Genomic DNA, 21,388 nt, shown 5'->3' on the forward strand with positions numbered 1-21,388 from the left:
GGGGCCTATGGTCAGTTAATGATAGGAATACGACCAGAACCAAGATATCCTGCCTCTCAAGGCAATTCCCTTTTCACTAGACCATCCTACACTTTGGGAGGTGGGGAGGGTTGGAGAGGGACTCTCCCAGCTAACAAGAATCAGCCGCTTGGAGCCAGAAGGAGACTTAATTATCATCTGGTTCAATACAGTATCCACTTCTAAGCTCTGTCTCGCCTTACCCTATTCATGGATGCAGCCATGGAACCAACCCCCTATTCATAGAGACAGGGACTGGTTCGGTGATTTTGTTGGGACAATGAGAAAACTACTCTACCCCTGTAGGTTGGCACCTACTCTGCCACTAAAGAGTGGTCCAGAACACCACGATGTTGTGACTTGCCCACTGCCACACAGCCAGTATGGATGTCAAAGGCAGGGTGGGAAAGCAAGTTTTCCCAATTCCCAGGCCGATTCTCCATGTACAAGAACAGAGGTGTCACCCACGTGGCCCACGACACGCCACGCTCAGTGTGGCCGAACCATATCAAAAGGTAATTGGGAAATATTTAACAAAATAAAAATATAATAAAATGTAGATAATCTCACATTTTAAAACTAAGTCACTGTGCAGCCCTCCAGAGATCCTTATGTACAGATGTGCGGCTCTCATTTATTTAAGTTTGACACCTATTTATTAGCCGTGCTGCCTCTCCCTATGTTCTTAAGTCAAGTTCTTTCCCCTCAGAATGGCTCTATTCCACTCCCTTCACTGCAGGTATGATTATGGGATAATTAGAGCCAATCTAGTGGCCTGGATAGGACATCAGAGGACCTCAGTTCAAAGCTCATCTCCGCCACTTTACTACCCATAGGAATGTGAACAAAAGCAACTTATCCTCTCTGGGCCTCAGTTAATTCATTGGTAAATTGAAGGGGGTCAGACTCAGGGGCCTCTGAGGGCCCTCCTAGTTCAAAATCTATGAGTCCCTGATCTCTGGGCCCCATGTTTCTACTTTGTAAAATGAGGGGGCTGGACTTGGTGGTCTCTGAGGTATGTTTTGGCTCCAAAATTCTTGCATTTTATGACCAACTGTGCAAGCATCCGTGTAAGTACAGGAGGAAAAGCAGAGAGAGGGGCAGGAGGAGGAGGAGGAGAGGAGGGGAAGTCTGCTCCGCTTTGCTCTTATCCTTAGCTCATGAAGAATTTGCAGATGGTCAAGATTTGTCTTGTTCCCTCTTCTCTTTCTTTGTGACCAGAAAATCAAGATTTGCCCTCCTGGTTTCCTTGTTGTGCTCCAGACTTCCTGCCTTGATTTGCATGCCTTAAGTGGCTGAACCCCACCCTTTCATTTCTGGGGAGTCCTGGGTCCAGCCTTCCTACATGACCGTGACCTTTAGGGCTTGGGTCATCGGTCTCCAGTCTTGATGATGACAATGAAAAGGAAGCTCAGGGCACCTTGATCCTCAGTCACCCTTGGAAGAGTCACTGGGACTGACCTAGGCATACACCTCAAAGGGAAGCAAAGGCCTGACACAAAAATATCTATCTACCAAAGAAAGATGGTGCACTTACGAGCTGTGTGACCCTGGGCAAGTCACTTAACCCCAATTGCCTCACTAAAAAAAAGAATAAAAGAAAAAAAAAGAAAGATGGTGGTCTTCTGACTGGGGCCCCTCTAGCCTATATTCTGACTCAAAGTTTGTCCTCACCTTTGATTAGTGTTTGGGTCTATATAGCTAACTCATGGAAGACCTCCGATGGGGGCCTCATCTCATAAAGCTTCAAGATTTGAACCCAGGTCTCCTGACTCCCAAGGAGAGATACATTCCATTTCCCATGAGGAGCTTTCCAGGACTCAGAACAACAGAATCTGAGTAGGAAAGAGCTCCCCAGTGCATGTGGACCAGTCCGCACCTGGCGAGTGTCTTCTCCAAAGCACTCATACCCCACCTCTGCTTGAAGAATTCAGAGGAGAAACTCACTGATTATGGCTTGGGCCCAGATCACTCCTCTGCAGCATTCACCCAGTGGCACCTATTTCTCTCTCCCTTTGGGGCCAAGCAGAATAGAGTGAATCCTCCTTCTGGAAGACATTTCTACCCTTTACCCAAGTCAGCAGACTGAGTCCCTTCAACTGTCAGAGTCTCCCATCCCACTAGTAAACGCAAAGCCCAGGGATGGGTCAGAAATAAAACCTCAGAGGGACCCCAGGGGCTTCTGGGACCCATCTGGGCAAGGGGATTCAAAAGACTTGGCACATAGGCAAACAGCCAGCCCCTCGGGGAGCAAGTGGGCATTTGGCCGAGGGCCTGGGCATTCATGAACCACCAACACAGCACACTTTACAAACACAACTAAAGCACACGGGACGTACCCAGCACCCACACAACAGGACACAAAGGAGACCCACAATGCAGATGCACAGGGATGTAAAGAGCCAGAAATCTTAGAACTGAGGGGCTTGATGGGAGGGAAAGGACCCTAATGGGGTAGAAATTGGAATATACCTATTATGTTTTTAATGTGTTTACAGGTTCAGTTACCTCCCTGGGTAATGAAAATTTTAAAATATCTTTTTCAGAACTGGGTTGAAAGGTAAAATGATCGCATTAGTATACTAGAGATGGAGAGGCACCAGGGAACCTGGAGTTCTTCAGGGGAGAAACTGCTTCTTACCACACCAAACACCAACATAATTAAAAAAATAAATGTTTCAGAAAAGCTCCCACATTCTCCAGAAGAAATGTTTTGGGTTTTTTTTTTCCAACCTAACTTTTCCATCCTTTCCTTCCCTCATGGACTGCCCCCCAAAATGACCTTTGTCATCTCAATGGACGAGGCCATAAGAGTGATGACCTGGGGACACTGAACATAGCTCTTTCTCCACCACACCTGTGCCATGCCATGACCTCTGGGAGATGGAAGGCTTTGTGTGTCCTCTCCAAGGGAGGGAAAGAGAGCCTACCCACTGACCGGTCATTCTCAGGGACTGGGCAGTTCCCCACCTTTAAGGGACCATGTGAGAGAGCTGCTCCTGTAGAATGTAATTCTGGGGTAAATGAGCATCCTCAGGCCAGGGGGAGAAAGGCTTCCCTGAGGCAGGAGGGTCACAAAAGACTATGGGGGGGGGGCAGCTAGGTGGTACAGTGGATAAAGCACTGGCCTTGGATTCAGGGGGACCCAAATTCAAATCCAGCCTCAGACACTTGACACTTAACTAGCTGTGTGGCCCTGGGCAAGTCACTAAACCCTCATTGCCCTGCAATCAATCAATCGATCGATCAATCAATCCATAAATAAATAGATAGATAAATAAATAAAATTAAAGACTATGGCGGAAGGAGGGACTTGGACTTGGAGTCAGAAAGACCTAAGTTCAAATCTAGCCCCAGACACTGACCAGCTGGGCAAGTCACTTATAATCTTTCTTAGCCTCAGCTTATGTCACAGAGCTGTTGTGACGATTATCTGAGATGTAAAGCCCTTTATAGACCTAAAAGTTCCATATAAAGTGGTTGATCTACCACTCGTAGTCACCCAATGTGGCTCAGCTGTTTGACACTGCCCTCCCAAAGCCAGGCTGGTTCAGCTGGTGGTGTCCTCTGATGAGGACCCAGAAGACCCAGCACACGGCCCCAAGGACACCCAGCTGGTTAGGGACACAGCCAGGATTAGAACTCAAGTCTCCTGATTCTTGGTCCCAGGCTCTCTTTGCACCCTCCCACTTGGCCTCTGCCGGGCAAACTCACCGATGTGTTCTGACACTGGATGCTGGTGCTGTTGAAACGTAGGGCAGTGACGCGGGCCGGGTTGCCAGGGATGTGGAAGATGCACTCGTAATTGCGCTGGCCAGACTGAGGCTGGGGCAGGTTCTTGGCTGTTAGGGTGATAGGCTTCACCACGCCCACTGGGACATAGATCTGTGTAGATGGCAGGATCTGAGGGCAATCCTGGAGGAGCAAAGAGAAAGGGGTTCAGCAAACAGCATAAGGGGGGGTTCACAGCATCACTGACTCAGAACCAGGAGGGACCCAGAGGTAGCTGGATCTGACTTCTGCATTTTACATTTGAGGAAACTGAAGCACAACATGGTTACGTGACCTGCCTAATATTACTCAGCTGGAGGACGTCACTAGCTCTAACCTCCCTGTTTCACATTAGCCCGGGTAGGGTCACAAAGGTAGTAAAGGATCCCAAATCTGACACACTCTCCATGACACGCCAGAGTCTTTTTCTGCTTGGTCCCAGAAACAAGACCAGAGACCACAGATTCAGAACTAGCAGGGACCTCAGGGATCAGCTGCTGAAACCTCCTGCCCATTTTACAGATGAATGAACAGAGGCCCACATCCTCCCAAACGCTAACTTAGAGACTTGCTGCGCTGGATTTCAGGTTTGGACCATGGAAAGTCCAAGAGACAGACCTAAGCCCCTCGATCCCCACGACCGACACTCCCGCAGGGCCTCCTCCTCCACCCCGCTAAGTGCCCTGAAATAATGATACCCTGTCACAAAATCCTCAGCAGCACTTCCCTGTCCATCATCTAACTCAACCCTCATTAAAAATAAAAGTAATTAGAAATGATTTTTCTTTAAAAACTTACAAGTTGGGGGCAGCTAGGTGGTGCAGTGGATAAAGCACCGGCCCTGGATTCAGGAGGACCTGAGTTCAAATCCGGCCTCAGACACTTGACACTTACTGGCTGTGTGACCCTGGGCAAGTTACTTAACCCCCATTGCCCGGCCAAAAAAGAGTAAAAAAAAAAAAAAAACCTTACAAGTTGGTCATTTTATGGATGAAGACAAAAGGTACAGTGGGATAGAGGCTGCCCTAGAGACCAAGACCCCTGGATTCTAGTCCTGGCATTTCCATGTGCTACCCGGGCAATGTTGGATCTGCTCCCTCACCTCACTGGGCCTCAGTTTCCTCATCCTCCACAGATTTAGGGGTGTCGTTTAGTCCAACCTCATTTTACATAGGAGAAAACCTGAGGCACACGAGGGTGAACAAAAATGCCCGAGTTCACAAAGGGCTGGGATGACAAACAGGGTCCTCTAATTACAGATGTCCCTGTCTTGCTGACCTCTTAGATCCCTTTAAGCTCCTGCTGCCACATTCCTATTCTAGCAGGAAAAGCTTCGAGGGGCCTGACCACACGGTAGCCACCACCTCCCTGATGGGCACAACTGGCCAATAATCAGGAGGGTCAATTCAGAGGTGGGCTGCAGGGAATGGAGAGGGCCCGGCTGAGGCTTGTAGCTGAGAAAAAAACGGGGGCCAGCTTGGACTGGGACAGTGTGGCCCCAGGCTTTGGGGGTCCCTGAGGGTGAGGAGGGGGCTTCAAAGATAAGGCCAGGGAAGTGGAGAGAGCACAGAAATAGAGCAGAGCCAGGCAGAAAAACAGCTCCGGGTCTCTGGGGCCAGCCCCTTTGGCAACAAGATCCTGATGCAATCCCCTCTGCCTGCTTGCAGTGCCCAAAGTGGCAGGGGACTAGCGGGCCACGGGAGCTGGGGTCCCCGAGAGCCACTCGCTTTAAATAGAGAGAATTAATAACCTGTTTTGAAAGCAGGCAAGCCAGGAACCCCAATCCTGAGGCTCCCTGGGGAAGGTGTCTCAGACCCAGCTCCCCTGGGGTTCCCTGACTGCACGGAGAGACCTGAGACAAGTTTACTTTTCCTGCCCACAGTGGAAAAGCTAATTCTGGGAAGTGTCACCGAGGTAAGTAGCACCTGGGCAGGCTGCTCCCCCTGCCTCCCCCTCGGGGCTGGCACGAGACCTGCTCCTTCCAGGTCTGCCATTCTCCATTCTCCGGTGTCTCCCGGCTCTACCAGTCCATGTTCTGCGGTCCCTTCCAATTCCAATCTCCTACGAGGCCTATGATGGGTCTCTGATAACGAATGGCCCCTTCCTTGCCCCAGTGTTGCCCATCATCTCTCACCTCAGTGTCTTGGCAACCCACCAGTTAAGAGTGGGCCATGCCGATTTCTAAATGCACTCCCCAGGTTTCCCCTCACCCCAGGGCTCAGATCTTTTCTGATACCCCCCCTTCACTGCCTCTACCACCCCAGGGCATCTGCTCAACACTCCTTCCATCTGGGTCCCATCCTTCTGCCTCCTAGGCAGCACCCTGTACCTGTCTATCATAGGATGGAACAAGACATCCCTCTTCCCATCAGCAGCTCTTCCGGGATACTTGCTTGTTTCCACTAGCAAGTTCTCCCAGATTGGTCAAACGGCAGCCATTGCTTCCTGGCCTGGCTCAGCAGCCCATAGGATGGCTTCTCCACTCCACCTCTATGTCATTCATTTGTTGCCAAGATGCCACCCGTTCTCCCCAATATTTAGTCTTACATAGGGCCTCTGGGGCATATACTTCAATAGGAGGTCCTGCCTCAGACCTTAGGCTCCAATCAGTAAATACATATGCAGCCTTGAGCCCTTTGCCACAGGCTGAGAGGAGTCTCTTAAACACAATGCGATTTCTGAGATCTGGAAGCAAGTTGGTGGAGTCAAGAGGACCTGAGTTCAAATCCCATTTCAGACATTTACAAGCTGTGTGATCCAGGGCAAGCCACTTAATCCCTCACTCAGCCTCAATCCCCTCATCTAAAAAAGGAAGGTAATAGAGGCCCGACCTCGCAGAAATGCTGTGAGGGTCAAATGAGATATTTGTAAAGCATGATAAGAGCACTACCTATTGTTGCTGTTATTATTAGCTTATTGTGAACATTATTAGCTCACTAACACCTAAGGCTGTCTCTAATTGAGTCTGTGTCAGTCATTCACCTTAGCAGGCACTGCCCCCCGGGAACTCAGTGGGCTCAGGACCAGTGAGTGGATAAGGCTGGGGTGAAGATAGAGAGAATCATGGTGGCCTGTGGCACATCTGTAAGGTCTGATGGATTCTCTGCGGCGCCTCATGCCCCACTCTTCTGACCAAAAGCTGCCTCATCCTATTCTCAGCATTTCAGGTGCCTGAGTCCTTCATCCCCCCCCCAACCTCCCACATAAACTGAGGTCTCCCCAAGAGCAGAAATCCTCCCTGCCCATCATTTCCCAACGGCACCAGGTACAATGTAAAGGACCTTGGAAGATTTGTTTAAGAGGAGGGGCTGAAAGAATGATGGATTTGTTCAGTGATTCAATGAATAGTTATAGAAAACCTACTCTGGGCAGAGGGGTTAAGTTTCTGGGGGTGGTCCAAATATGCCTCCAGCTGTTGCTTGGTTTCGATATTTATGCTGACAGCACAAGGGAAAAGTCCTGTCTTTATTCCACTCCTGTGCTGCCCATTGGGTGTGGAGACGGGAGGGAAAGACAAGTAGAGAAGGATCTCAGGGGTGCACTTTCTGTCTGGTCCTTCCTTTGCCCAGAGGTGGGGAGGGGAACCCCAGAAGTTCCCTCAGAGAGTTGAAGAATCCCATCTCTTCCATTCTGACCTCCCAGAGAAAATAATTCTAGCATAAGGGAAAACGAGCAGTAGGCACTTAATACAACCGTGTTCTCTAACCACAGGAGGGCCCTTGGGTGCCTCCGTAAAGGGCAAAGAATGATCATGGCGGGATGCAGACATGGTTCCCCAAGTTCCAAATGGCCCCATCACTAATCTCATCCTTGTTCAGTCCCACCTCCAGGTCTTTGCTCACCTTATGAATGAATTCCCTCGGAACTAGGGTTAGGTTCCTATTTCTAGTGGGCTTTGAAGTTCAGAGTCCTTTACTCACAAGGGGTACATACGGTATGATTCCCTTCTGTCTTTGCATCCCCAGTGGTCATCCACAAGCCTGGCACATGATAAATAATACATGCTTCTAATGGATGGATCTGAACTAAGTAGAATTATTATTTCCATTTTACAGATGAGGAAAATGAATCTCCACAGAGCAGTCAAGTGACTTAGCCAGGAGCACACAGTAACTATCAGAGCTAGGACTGGTCTCTCCTTGGAATCTCAAATCCCATATTCTTATCACTGTATGAGGTTGGCTCTCTCAGACCTCCTTTCTATCTTCCCTTCAAGACTCATATACTATTACTGGCTTGGAGAGAGACGAAAGGAAGGGGGGAAAATGTAGACTTCTATTTTTTTTTAAAGTTCTATAAAAAGGAAGGGGAAAACCAAATTGTTGGTGTTAGGGATGAAAAAAGAGAATTTACAATAACTGAATAAGAAATAAAGAAAATTATCAGAAACTTAGGGGGAAAACCAAAAGATTCATACATTCCGCTCTGAGGAAGCTGGGTGGCTAAATGAATAGAACTCTGGGCCTGGAGTCAGGAAGATCTGAGTTCAGATCCGATCTCAGACACTTAACTAGCTGAGTAACCCCGAGGAAGTCACTTAACTGCTGTTTGCCTCAGTTTCCTCATCTGTAAAATGGGTGTGCTCATAGCACCTACCTCCTAGGGTTGTTAGGACCAAATGAGGCAATGTGGTAAAGCACTCAGCACACTGCCTGACACACAGTAGATGCTCCATTCTTATTCTCCTCCTTTCCATGAGGTCTTCCCTAAAAAGTGCAGACCTCACTAAGCTTTCCTCTCTCTGCACATGAGGCATCATCAGAAACACATAACTGAGCACACGGCTGTCTTCCATCTCCGATTGTCCTCTGGAGTCTTAACTCTCCAACGAAACTGTGAGTTTCTAAGGCGGGGGGGGGGGGGGGGGAAGATCCAGAGTCCTAGGAACTAGAAACAGGCCATGTGACTCTGCATACAGTGGGCACTTAATAAGTGCTTACTGCCCGACTGATCTCTACTGAATCAGTGACTTCACCTGTCTGAGCACCAATTTCTCCTCTATCAGACTAAGAGGCTGGACAAGAGCAGAGGAGATGAATTCCAAGCACCTTTCTTGCTGATGTCCCACATGTCTAGTTCTGACACTCGATGTCCTATGGTCCCTTCCAGTTCTAAATTGCCACAAGGCTGAGACCTCAACATGAACTCGGTACAGAGGCTGCCCTGACCTGGATTCTCCCCTTCTCTCTCCACAGGGCAACAGAGAAGCCTATACTCTTGGCCCCTGGGATGTCGGCACAATCACTGAGTAGGACAGAAAACAGCTTGTCACTGTCTGCCTCTGCATATCACCTTCCCCCCACCCCCACCCCCGGGGGCACACATCTACACAGCCTCAATTTCACCTCCCGGACTCCCCCACCTCCAGTTCCCTTCTCCGGCTTCAAGTCCCCAGGGACCTCTGTTTCCTCCAGCCTGCATTCCACACACATCCCTCTTGGCCCTGGCTCCCCAACCCGCCCCACACCCCCACTTCAAAACAGGAAGCACCTGGCCCTGGCAAGGTGGCCGGGGAGTGCTGGCCACTGAGATGTCCTGCCCCAACATGCTGGCCCGGGCATCCATCCAATCGCCCCGGAAAGATACCCCCCGCCCAAAGACAGAGGGCTCCCAACCTATGTATCCACTGGAACCTTCATTCCTGGCCTGGCAAAGTTCCTAGGGCCGGCCTTGGGCTACCAGGGCTGATTCCCATTAACCCTTTATTGGCAGGAATGTAAACAGGTAAATGCCTTGGGGTCTGAAAGTGAAAACAGTCCTCACAACTCCCAATGCCACCACTCCCACCACCCCAGAAAAGTCTAAAAGTATTAACTATCTCCTTTTGGCAGAAGCAATCACTGATACCGAGGGATGCTACATGATCTGCCTGAGTAACACAGACAGTAATTGCAAAAGGGGTGCAGGGCAGGAAGAGACCTGGGGTCCCTGAGTCTAATGTGACCAAAGGAGGCCTCTTGGGTTCAAGCTTGCACCCCTCCCATTACCAACTTTCCCGTGAAGACTTACTCTGTGTGTATTAATGCTTCCCAAAAAAGGCCTGGAAAGCAGGACACCTGAGTCAGTTCCTCCACTCAACTGTGTGAGTTAAATCACTTAGCTTGGGAGGCATCCATTGACTTCATCTGCAAAAGGGGGTCCTAGAATCCTAGCCTAGGAGGCCTGATAACCTGGAAGGTTCCTTCCAATCAGTCTACAGTTCTATGAAACTGGTCCATTAAAGAGACTGTGTGGTCTAGCACACACCTTAGTTCCCACATCTATTGTTTTTGAAGGGTAGCGGGGAGAGGAGAGCTGCAACAGAGAATCTCCTGGACACCTTTCCAGGTTAACAGTCTGGGTTGTGTCCTAAATTGTGTCCAAAACTATATGGTTCAGTGGCTAGAGCACTGGGCGTGAGGCAGGAAGATCCAAGCTCTAATTCAGCCTGAGACAGTTCTGTGAGACCGTAGTCACTAAATCTTTGTCTGCCTTAGTTTCTTCATTTATGAAAAGGGGATAACAAGAATACCTGCCTCCTCCCAGAGTTGTTCTGAGGATAAAATAAGGTAATATTTGTAAAAGTGTTTTGCAATGGGGGCAGCGAGATGGCACAGTGGATAAAGCACTGGCCCTGGATTCAGGAGTACCTGAGTTCAAATCCGACCTCAGACACTTGACACTAGCTCTGTGACCCTGGGCAAGTCACTTAACCCCCATAGCCCCACAAAAAAAAAGGTTTTGCAAGCTGTCAATATCATCATCATCAAGGAGTTTGAGGCTCATGGGTTACTACTTGAACTTCCAAGACTCCAGCAGCTGGCTACTCAAAGGGCTCCGGTGAGAATCAGGCTATTCCAGCAGCACAATTCCCTTCCCCTCAAGGATCAGGCCTTGGAGACCACCAAAAACTGATCCTCTCTCAACTTGGGAGTGCCCCTTTCCGTTCCTTCTTTCTCTCCAACATCAAACCCCAGACGCCGCTTCCAGGGAGTCCTCCCTGATTCATTCAGCACTCCTCCCCCCCCCAGTCCCCAGCCCCAAGCACAGGTCGACATTTGCCTTACTTTTTGTTTTTTGTTTTGTTTTTGCAGGGCAATGGGGTTTAAGTGACTTGCCCAGGGTCACACAGCTAGTAAGTGTCTGAGGCTGGGTTTGAACTCAGGTCCTCCTGAATCCAAGGCTAGTGCCTTATCCATTGCGCCACCTAGCTGCCCCCTTACTTTTTAATTCCATCCTTGGGCCTCAAAGACCATGCTTATGCAAGACTATCATGTATAAATAATCACGGCTTCCCACACTGTTAAAGCCTGTGAAGTCCAGCCTTCTCATGTCACTGATAAAGAAACAGATGCTCAGAATCAACATCGAATCAATATCAAATATGAAAGTCAATCCGAATCCAAAGGAAGAGACTTGCCCAAGGTCACAGACAGAGTCAGTGGCAAAGCTAAGACTAGAACCCAAGGCTCTGGACTCCAGGGTCAGATGCATTCATGCCCTCCCATAAGTACTCCACAGAGGAGCCATCCAAAGGACTGACAGCCTTCCTTCAGATCTACTAAGCAATGTTCAGCAATTCGTCTTTCTCCACATGGAAAACAACTTGGAAAAATGTAGAGATGTAGGCGGGACTCAAATGCTCGGTGAATAAATGAACCAACCAACCAACAAACAAACAAACAAAAAGATGACAAGGCTGAAGGCAGACTTTCTGATCATATGGACAAATTCACTGCTAGAGGCCACAGTTCCTAGTTAGCAATAGCTAGCATTTATTTAGTGCTGTAAGGTGTGTGTGACTTGGAGCAAACGATCCCCCCGCTCCGGGCCTCACTTTGCACATCTCTAAAAGGAGGCAGTTGGACGAAGTGACCCACAGGCACTGACGTTCCCAGCTCTGACATTCCACTCACTCATCTGCTGACATTCTGCAAGTCAAAGTCCCTTCCAGCCCTAACATTCTAGGATTCTAGGAAAAGCCACCACGACGTAATGAAGTCAATGCCTCACCCAGGCACCAAAATAATTACTACCTAATTACTATCAATTACAAAGCAGCACTTCAAATTACTTGAAGAACAGGCAAGCTGCTTTACCAGTTAATCAAACTGAGTTTTCCTTGCCCCATAGGAAGCCATGGAAACGAGACTCCACTCCCATTGCCCATGCCCCAGAGAAAGCTGTTGGCTGGTTGGGTAAGAGTCAAGGGATGGGCCTAAGGGGGAAGCACTGTCCACAGCCTGCTCCTGTTGACCTTTCAAGGTAGGCTATGTCGGGAGGGATTGGCACATATTCACTGTGGGCTACACCACAATGCAGGAGAGCTGGGTTCTAGTCCTGGCTCACCATGTGATCTTGGCCAAGTCACTCATCATCTCTAGGCCTGCATCTCCTCCTCTGTAAAATGATGGTAAGAGGCTCCCTGGTGGCCAAGGTCCATTCCAATTCTAAACTGTGATGCCTCTGACCTGAGAAGCCGGCCTTTGACGAGTGAGACGCTCCTCCAAGTGTGGGAGACTCAGCAGGGAGCTTCTCTCCATAGAATTTCTGAGGATCTTGGGCTGATTTACAAAGGCAGGAGATGAGGCAGCCCCTGAGGGCCACGACAGCAGGGGCAGAAGCCAAGCTTGGGCCTACTGACAAGTTAAACCAAAGAGGGGCAGGGGAGCTCTAATCTCCTCCCTACAGGGGGACAAGCCCCTTGTGGTTCTGAGCTACGGATCATGAACCCTCTGGAGAGTTCTAGCCACTGCTTCTCTTGGGCAGCCAACTTCTTGAGCCCCCCACTCCAAGGTCATCATGGGAGACCATGGTCAGTGTTGGGCAGGTTATCAGTGGGGTCAGACAGGGCTCTGGTTTTAATTCCAGACCTTCTCAGGAGGTACATTTAGGACACATCAGGTCAGAACAGCCAGCATCTGCTCTAAGAGAAAGCTGGTGAGAAGACTGGTTCCTCTCCCCAACCTTTCTACCTGGAAACCCACTGAAGGAACCAGAGGTGTTTAGCCCAGAGAAGAGAAGACTCCAGGGGCACTTGAGGGTGGTTGTCAAGAATCTGAGGGAAGTAAGATTTGGCTTGTTCTGCTTAGCCCCAGAGGAAAGAGCTTAGAACAATGGAAGAGAAATGGAGAATTCCTCCAAGAATTCGATGAGGTAACTTGGGAGCAGCAAAGAGGGAAATGTAAGGAAAACCTTCCTAACAATGAAAGCCAAGCAGAAGGGGGGGCAGGGGCTGCTCAAGACGGGAGTCAACGTCCCCTTCTGAAAGACTTTCAGATAGAGACTGGATAAGAGAGAGACAGACAGACAGAGACAGAGAGATGACGGTGACAGAGATAGACAGAAAGAGACAGAGATAGAGTGAAAGAGAGAGGGAGAGGGAGAGGAAGAGGGAGAGAGAAAGAGAAAGACAGAGACAGAGAGACAGACACACAGAGAAAGAGACAGACAGAGAGACAGAGACAAAGATATAGGGAGACAGACACAGAGAGAGGAGAGAGACAGAGACAGAGAGACACAACAAAAGAGAGAGAGAGATAGACATAGACACACAGAGACAGAGACAGAGAGAGACAGACAAAGGGGGGGGGCAGAGAAGAGGGGGCACGGGGAGAAGAAAGGGTAGGAGGATCCTGGTGGAGTTTCAGATGCAGCCGGAGGAAGGGTGAGGGCCAACAATGTTTAATCACGTGGGAGGGAAGCCAGGAGCCTCCCTGGCAGGAGACAATGGACATCTATTGTTCTGGAAAGCTTTATTGGGGCCAGGGAATGTTAGTGATAAAGAACAATCTTAGACCACAGAAGGTTAAAAGGCAGAGTGCTAGACTTGAAAGGGATCTTGGGGCACAGGAGGTGAGTACGCAGAACTTTCGGCGCAGAAGGGACCTTAGAACACAGGATGTCAGAGGTGATCAGGGGCTTAGCACCTAGAACATGAGAGCTAGGGCCTTCTGGAAATTCTTTCCAACCCCTCAATTGCTGGGTGAGGAAATCTAGGCCAGAAAGGGCTCTGGAACCTGTCCGAGACAACAGAAGAGGTGAAGGCAGAGCCGGTCAACACTGGACTGTAAGTTACCTATGGGCAGGTCCCGTGCCTTCTCTTTCTCTGTACAGAAACTAGCCCAAGTCTGGGCACAAAGGAAGTTCTTACTGAGATGAATGAGAACTCAGAAATGAAAATCTAATTGGTTTTTAGAAAGAACCCCCCAAAATGATAAGTAAATAAAATGAGCAAGTGAATGAGTGAGGACAATGCAGATAAAAGGGAAGGGAAAGGCTGGAGACCCTGGGGAAGAGCCTGAACCCCTCAACGTGGAATTCAAAAGCTGCAGCACGGGGCAGCTCAGTGGCACAGTGCATAGAGCACCGGCCCTGGAGTCAGGAGGACCTGAGTTCAACTCCGGCCTCAGACACTTAACGCTTACCAGCTGTGTGACCCTGGGTAAGTCACTTAACCCCAATTGCCTCACTAAAAAAAAACCAAAAAACAAAAGCTGCAGCACCTTCCAGACCCCAGCCCACCTTTCTTGCATTATTCCTCCACTCAAATAGACACTTTCTACTCTTATGGTCCCACAGACAAGCTCTGCCCATTGTTGCCCCCACCCCTGCCCCCACCACACACAGTGAACCCTCCCTTCCTTTGGACAGTTAGCCCCTTGGTCAGCCCAAATCCTACTGATTCTTCAAGATTCAGCTCGAATGTCACCTCCTCCCAGCAGCATTCCACACTCTCCTGCCCATTGGCCTTCCTCTCCTCTGAACTCCAAAGCCAGTATTTACTGTATCCTGCAACACTTCAACTGAAGCAGACAGCACAGACCCGGACCCTGCTTTCTCCCACTGTAGATTAAGGAGAAGCATCCGGGAGTAGAGTGCCAGAATTAGAGCCAGGGCGCCTGGGTTCAAATCAGTTTTTGTATGACCTTGGGCAAGTCACTTTCCCTTCTCCTGAGTTTCCTCTTCTATTAAATGAGATGGATAGATCTTTAATGTCTCTCCCAGCTCTAAATCTATGACCCCATGACTGATGAAGGAGAGGGAGGAGAAGAGGGGGAGGGGAGGAAGAGGGAAGGGAGGAGGAGGAAAAGATGGGGAGAGGAAGGGGGAGAGGAAGAGGAGGAGAAAAGAGGTAAGGAGAGGGGAAGGGGAAGAGGGAGGGAGAGGAACAGGGGCAGGAGTTGCCTCCCTGGGCCACCTTTACCTCAGATACGTTGACCCGGCCTTCTTGGAAGGAGCAATCGGCAGCATTGTGGGTGCAGATGTGCCGGTATTTGCACCAGTGACAGGGGAAGGATCCATTCACACAGGACAGGCAGCTGCAGAAGAAAGGGGAGATGGTCAGTAGGGGTAAATACACAGCAGTCAGCCCCAGCCTCTGGATGCTGGGGAATGCTCCCAGGGCACACCACCACCCCCAGACTCCAACAGTGATGCTCTCTCCACCACCACCCACACACCCCACACGTCTTTCTGCCTCAGGCTTGAGCACCAAGTTGTAGCAGAAAACAAACTTGATTTGGAGCCCAAAGGCCTGGGTTCAAATCCTGAATCTGCTTTCTTTGCCCTTTATGACTCCAGACAAGTCTTTAAACCTCTGTGGGCCTCAGTTTCCTACTCTGTAAAATAAGAGGTCTGATATTACATACCCCTTCTGGTTCAAAACCCTATGATCTTTCTCTAAGATTAGCATGGCCAGAGGGGTGTGGGACAGGGGCTTGGGGTGGCCAGGGAATGTCTCAAACCAGCCAAAATGTGGCTAACTTCACATTTCACCCAGGCCTCCAGCTTACCCAAGGGACTCCGCCCCATACCTTTTCCCTTCCAACCCCTTGGGGAGGGGACAAAAGTGAAAATCAGGAGGTGTGGGTTCTAATCCTCGGCTGGACCATTAACTAACCAACTGTAAGATTGGAGGATCACGGATCTAGACTTGGAAGAGACCTCAGGGGTCACCTAGTCCAACCCTTTAATTTACAAAGGAGTAAAAGGGTGGCCTGTCCAAGGTGATGCAGGTTGTTATTCTCAAAACTGATAGATGAACCAAGCTTGGCCTCTGAGCCTCAGGGCCACGGTTTTTCCATTGTACCACAATGCTAGTTTCTTAATTTATAAAATAAAGAGGATGATTTTTAAAATTCCAAATCCAATATTCAAGTTCTATGCTAGGAGTCTATGTTAGAATTATCAGGTTTTACGGAAAAACATGAGAAGACGTATAAGAACAGATGCAAAATAAAGCAGGGAAAGACAGGAAGATGATATCTACACAATGACTGCAACAATGTAACCAGAAAGAATAACAACAGCAAAGGAAATTGAATGCTATATAATTATAAGAAGATAACAGTGTGTCCCTCTCCCTTCTTTACACAGGCGGAAGACTGTGGGTAGGGAAACCTGCATACACTCAGCCTTGGTTGGTTTTGCTAAGCTGCTGCTTTTTTGTTTTCCCCCTCTCTTTTTTTTTTTTTAGTTGTTGTTACAATTTTTAGTCTTTGTTACAAGGGATGACTCTCTGGAGAAGCATATATTTGGAATGAAGGTGATATAAAAACAAAAGATCAATTTACCATTTTTAAATGAATTAACATGCCACTGTGCTTGCCAAATATACCACACTATATAGTAACATTCTACGCTCAAAGGTCTTTTCTGGTTCTGATATATTCAGTGTTATATATTCTAATAATCTCTGATCTAAGCTCCCTCCCACCTGACTTCTACAACGCTAAGTATAAAGAACTAACTATACAACTGTCAATGTGTAATATTATGAGAGGAGTGTCTACCCCTCCTAAGTGGGCTGAGTTGGGGGCTCTGACGTGCTGTTGTGGAGAAGAAATGGGGGTGGTAATGAAAAAAAAAAACCACCAGGGCCAACGTGAATGAAAACAAGAGCCTGTTAAGAGTTAGGGTCAAAGCTCAGGCCTCTGAAGAAACCCCAGTCTCGTTCACAAAGGGAATCAGGAGCAGACCCTGGGCCTGGGCACCAGCAGGGACTGGGCTCCCTTTCTTTGTTGAACAATGGCCCGTGTGGAGGCTGCCCCTCCCTCATCCCCCAAACCCAGCTCCTATTCTCAATCCACCACCCATCAGGGGCTGAGGTTAGGGGGTCACAGTCAGATGACCAGCCGCCCACCTGACAGCAGCCCAGGGCTGTTGGGGCCAAGGCGGGGGAGGGTGGGGTGGTTTCCAATATTAATATGAATATTCAGGGAAGGCAGAAGAAACTTGAATTAAGGGAACTGTCCCATCATCTCCAGGATGGGAATCTGAAGACTGAGCAGAATACGCACTGCTAAGTGCTGGCATTGCTGTCTGGGGAATGAGGAAGGGGTCCAATCAGTCACGTCTGATTCTTTGTGACCCTATTTTGGGGTTTTCTTAGCAAAGAGACTGGAGTGCTTTGCCATTTCCTTCTCCAGCTCATTTTACAGATGAGGAAACTGAGGCAAACAGGGAGAAGTGATTTCACACAGATAGTAAGTGTCTAAGGCCAGATTTTAACTCAGATCTTCCTGACTCCAGACCTGGCGTTCTATCCACCATGCCACCTACCTATCTGCCCAGTTATCATTATTGTTATTTATTAAAGGGAACTGGATTAATAGGCAGGGTACATAGGTTTGAAACTGGCTCAAACTCTAAGGGCCTGTTTGCACATTTGTAAAACACTCTAAAGTTCCACCTTCTACCAATCAGACTGGCAAAGAAAACAAAAAAGGAAAATGACAAATGGAAGAAGGGCTACAGGAAAACGGGCACACTAGTACATTGTTGGTGGAGTTGTGAATTGTTACGCCATTTTGGAAATCACTTTGGGACCATGCCCTAACTGCACATACCCTTTGACCCAGTTATCTCACTACTAGACCTATAACCCCAAAAATATCAAAAAAAAAGAGGAAAAGGGCTTAGATGTACAAAAATATTTACAAGTAGCTCTTTTCATTGTAGCCAAAAATTGGAAGCAAAAGGAGCTGTCTTCCTGGTGGGAAACGTCTAAACAAATTATGGCATGTGAATGTAATGGAATATTATTGGGCCATAAGAAATGACAAAGAGGACAATTTCACAAGGAACTGGAAGGACCTATTTGGACGAATGCAGAACTAGGGGAACAATTTATACAGTGACAACAACATTATAGAGAAAAACAACTTGGAAAGACTTCAGAGGTCTGATCAATGAAGTGATAACCCATGAGGCTGGAGGAGTGAAGATAAAACACTCTGCTCACCTCCTGTCAAGGAGGTGATGAACTTAAAACGAAGAGGGAGACATACATTTTCAGGCACGGCCAATGTGGGGAATTGTTTTGCTGGACTGTGTGTGTTTATTTTGAAGGTTTAATTTTCAGGAGGGGCTGGTTGTTATCCAGTAGGAGGAGGCAGAATGAAGGACAGATTATAAATCCACGTAAAATTAAACAACTTTTATTTTTTATTTTTTTGGTGAGGCAATTGGGGTTAAGTGACTTGCCCAGGGTCACACAGCTAGTAAGTATCAAGTGTCAAGTGTCTGAGGCCAAATTTGAACTTAGGTCCTACTAACTCCAGGGCTCATGCTCTATCCTACCACCTAGCTGCCCCTAAACAACTTTATTTAAAAAAAAAAAATTTAAAGTGGAAAAATAAAATAAAATGGAGCCAAGGTTGTGAATATTCTCAGGATTCGCTGATGTGCTGGTGAGTTTAACTGAACTTTTTTCCCCTTTCCTTTTAATTCTGTGTTGCAAGAGATTGCTCTCTAGGGATTGGAGGCGGAAGGGATATATTTGGAAATGAAGGTCATGTGAAAACAAGATTCTAACACTTTTTTTTTAAAGGTCCCTAAGTTCTATGATCTTAGTTAGGAGGACAGACCTGGCACCTAAACCCCTCCCCTTCAGGAATCCTCCCTGGAACACAACCCTATGATCTCTTTCTCCTTCCAACCCCCACCCATCACGCCCTGGCTGCACCACTCATCTGACTGTGTGGAAGACATCAAAGGACCAGGCAGGGTTAAAGCGCTGGCCCTAGAATCATCGGCCCAGAGTTCAGCTGACGCCTCTGTCATTTACTCCCTGCATGATCACCGGCTAGTCTCTTAAGCGCTCTGTGTCTCGGTTTCCTCATTTGTAAAGTAAGAGAGTGACACTAGGTCTGCAGTCTTTCCAGATCGAAACATCCCATGATACTTCCTTACGGGCTTTACCCGATCTAGTTAGAGACCCTCACAAGCCTACCAAAGACAGCCAGGAGAGCAGGTGCTAGATGTCAGTAGCTGGAATAGGGACCACAGGCCACTGAGCTGGGACACATCTAGCCCAACCTTCCCCCTGTCCCCATTTAAGAGATGTAAAGACTGAGGCCCCAAGAGAGGCTGAGTGCCAGTGCAAGGTGGGACTTGAGGTGAACTCTGAAGCATAAAACAGGGGTCTCCCATTCCTCTCCAGTGCTCAGTATTCTTACAGCCCAGGAAAAAACAGGAGGGAGATGTCCTTTTATCCCTCACTCCAACATCATCCTAGAATAAGGGAGAGGGAAGCGGGTAAGAGCAGAGGCCGCCCACAATATACACAAACACCAGTAGGAGGGAGAATGCTGCCCCTCCCAACATCTGGAGGGCTAATTCTAGTGAGTCAGCAACTCGTCCCTTCCTCAGGCCTTGCAGGGGTCTGGGAGGCCTCTCCCCTCCCCTGCTGATAGCCCACAACAGGGCTTTGCAATGCTTCTTCTGCCAGCCACACAAGCCTGCAGTATATTCTCGGCCCCTACTGCTCACCCCAAGGCTGATCATCTTAGAGTCCATGAATACTCTCCACACACAACCACTTTTATTTCCCTTCTGCCCTTTTTCTTTCCCCGGGCCTCAGTTTCCTCCCCTTGTAAAACGAAAGGGTCTCAAGTCGATTCAATTCAACCAGACTCAATAAGCCTTTGTTTAATATTCTGTCCATTCTAAACTCTAGTCACAAGCCCCTCCCATTCCTATATCCTATCAGATGAGGCTAAGGACACATTCACTACCCATCTCACGGGGAGGGCTGCTGCAAAGTATTAATGAATTACTATCATCAGCTAACATTTATAGGGACTTCATAAATTAATATGTCATTGGATCCTCACAACAACACTGGGAGGTGGATGCTATTATTATCATCCCCATTCTACAGATGAGGAAACTGAAGCAAACAAAGGTGAAGTGACCTACCCAAGGTCACATAGCTAGTAAGTGTCTGAGGTTGGATTTGAACTCAGGTCTTCCTTAACTCCAAGCCCAGCGCCCTAACCACTGAACCACCTAGCTACTCTGTCAACTTTGAAGCCCCTGTAAATGTGAGCCATGGAGTATTACTTAACATGGAAAAGCCAGCCCACTACATGCTGGGAATTATATTAGAACCAGCTTTGTGGAACAGAATTGGCTGAGGTTTTCCATCCAAGTGGGTCTAGCCTACCAATCTTATAGATGAGCAGCTCAGAGAGGTTGTGATCTGACCAAGGCCACACAGCCTGTGGCATCCTGTCTTTGAACTCCCTTGGGGCTAATTCCTCAGCAGACCAAAGAGGCTACAGATGCCATGCCTGAGAATGGTTTAACTCCATTCTTAGAAGAGTCTGGAATTGGGGGAGGAGAAGAGAAGCAGAGCCCAATCATTCATCATCATCAATGAATGGAGAGCCACAGTACTTAAGCCTGAAGCCTGGCTTACCAGCCCCTCATTCCTTATGTGAACTTCTGTGAGCCTCAGTTCCCACATCAGTTAAATTGGGGGGGGGGGGCGCTTGACCTTTAATGTCCCCCTCTCCTCTAACTCTGGGGTCCTATGAGACCCTTCTCTCTTCTTCGGCCTGGGGAGGTACAAGGTCTAATAATGGCAGGTTACAACACTGCCTAGAGCCAACTGGTACCCTCTTGGTCCTGTGCAATGCAATCATGGAAATTCAATTTACATCTTGTAAATGTAGTTAAAGAATGGATTTCACCAATGTCAAGGTGTTGCTGTTCCGTAATTTTTTTTTTTACTTGTGAGCTTTAGGTTCAACAGTTTTTAAACTGAGTTTACTTAAAATTAGAAAAGGCAAACACAAACATGTGGAAGAACTCGTTAATTAAGGTTCCTAGAGGAATCCGGCTGAAGGATAAGTGTCTCCCTGCCTTGTTACAGAACTTCCTTTCCCCAAAACAAACCTTTGTGTCAGACTTAACAGGGATGGAAAGGCCCCTGGATTGGGACAAGGGAAGAAATGAGGACCACCAACACATTTCAGATAAGTCAGGGAAGGTTTGGGTGACCTGATGCACAGGGAAGAAAGCAGAGTGAGGAGGAGAGCACTGTCCATCTCCATGCACACCATGATGACTGCAAACTCCAGCCGTCATCCTCATTTGCCTCCTGCCTGATCTTTAGCCCCTGCCTGTGAGGAGGCAGGGGCTGATGGGTGGTGACCTGGTTGTCTCCAGCTGAGCTCCTTTTATACACAACCCCCCTTTGTGTCTTTTCTTCTCCCATGTGAATGTAAGCTCCCTGAGGTCAGGAGCTGTCTTGCCCACTTGTCTTTGTGCCCTAGTGCTTAGCACAACACCTAGTAGATAGTAAGCACTTAATAAATGCTCTAGAATAGTC

General features: G+C 48.3%; 1 protein-coding gene across 2 annotated transcripts in view; it reads right to left on the reverse strand.

The window, feature by feature from the left end:
* PLXNA1 (plexin A1) overlaps positions 1–21,388 on the reverse strand; it is a 314,962-nt gene that overhangs the window by 98,718 nt on the left and 194,856 nt on the right. For both annotated transcript variants that reach the window (XM_044004450.1, XM_044004458.1), the window contains exons 9-10: positions 14,975–15,089; positions 3,733–3,933 (exon numbers count right to left, since the gene is read on the reverse strand). In XM_044004450.1, the coding sequence (XP_043860385.1) occupies positions 3,733–3,933; positions 14,975–15,089 (316 nt within the window). The remainder of the gene's footprint in view (positions 1–3,732; positions 3,934–14,974; positions 15,090–21,388) is intronic.

The sequence above is a fragment of the Dromiciops gliroides genome, chromosome 1 (genome assembly GCF_019393635.1).
Source record: "Dromiciops gliroides isolate mDroGli1 chromosome 1, mDroGli1.pri, whole genome shotgun sequence".
Classification (NCBI taxonomy): Eukaryota; Metazoa; Chordata; class Mammalia; order Microbiotheria; family Microbiotheriidae; genus Dromiciops; species Dromiciops gliroides.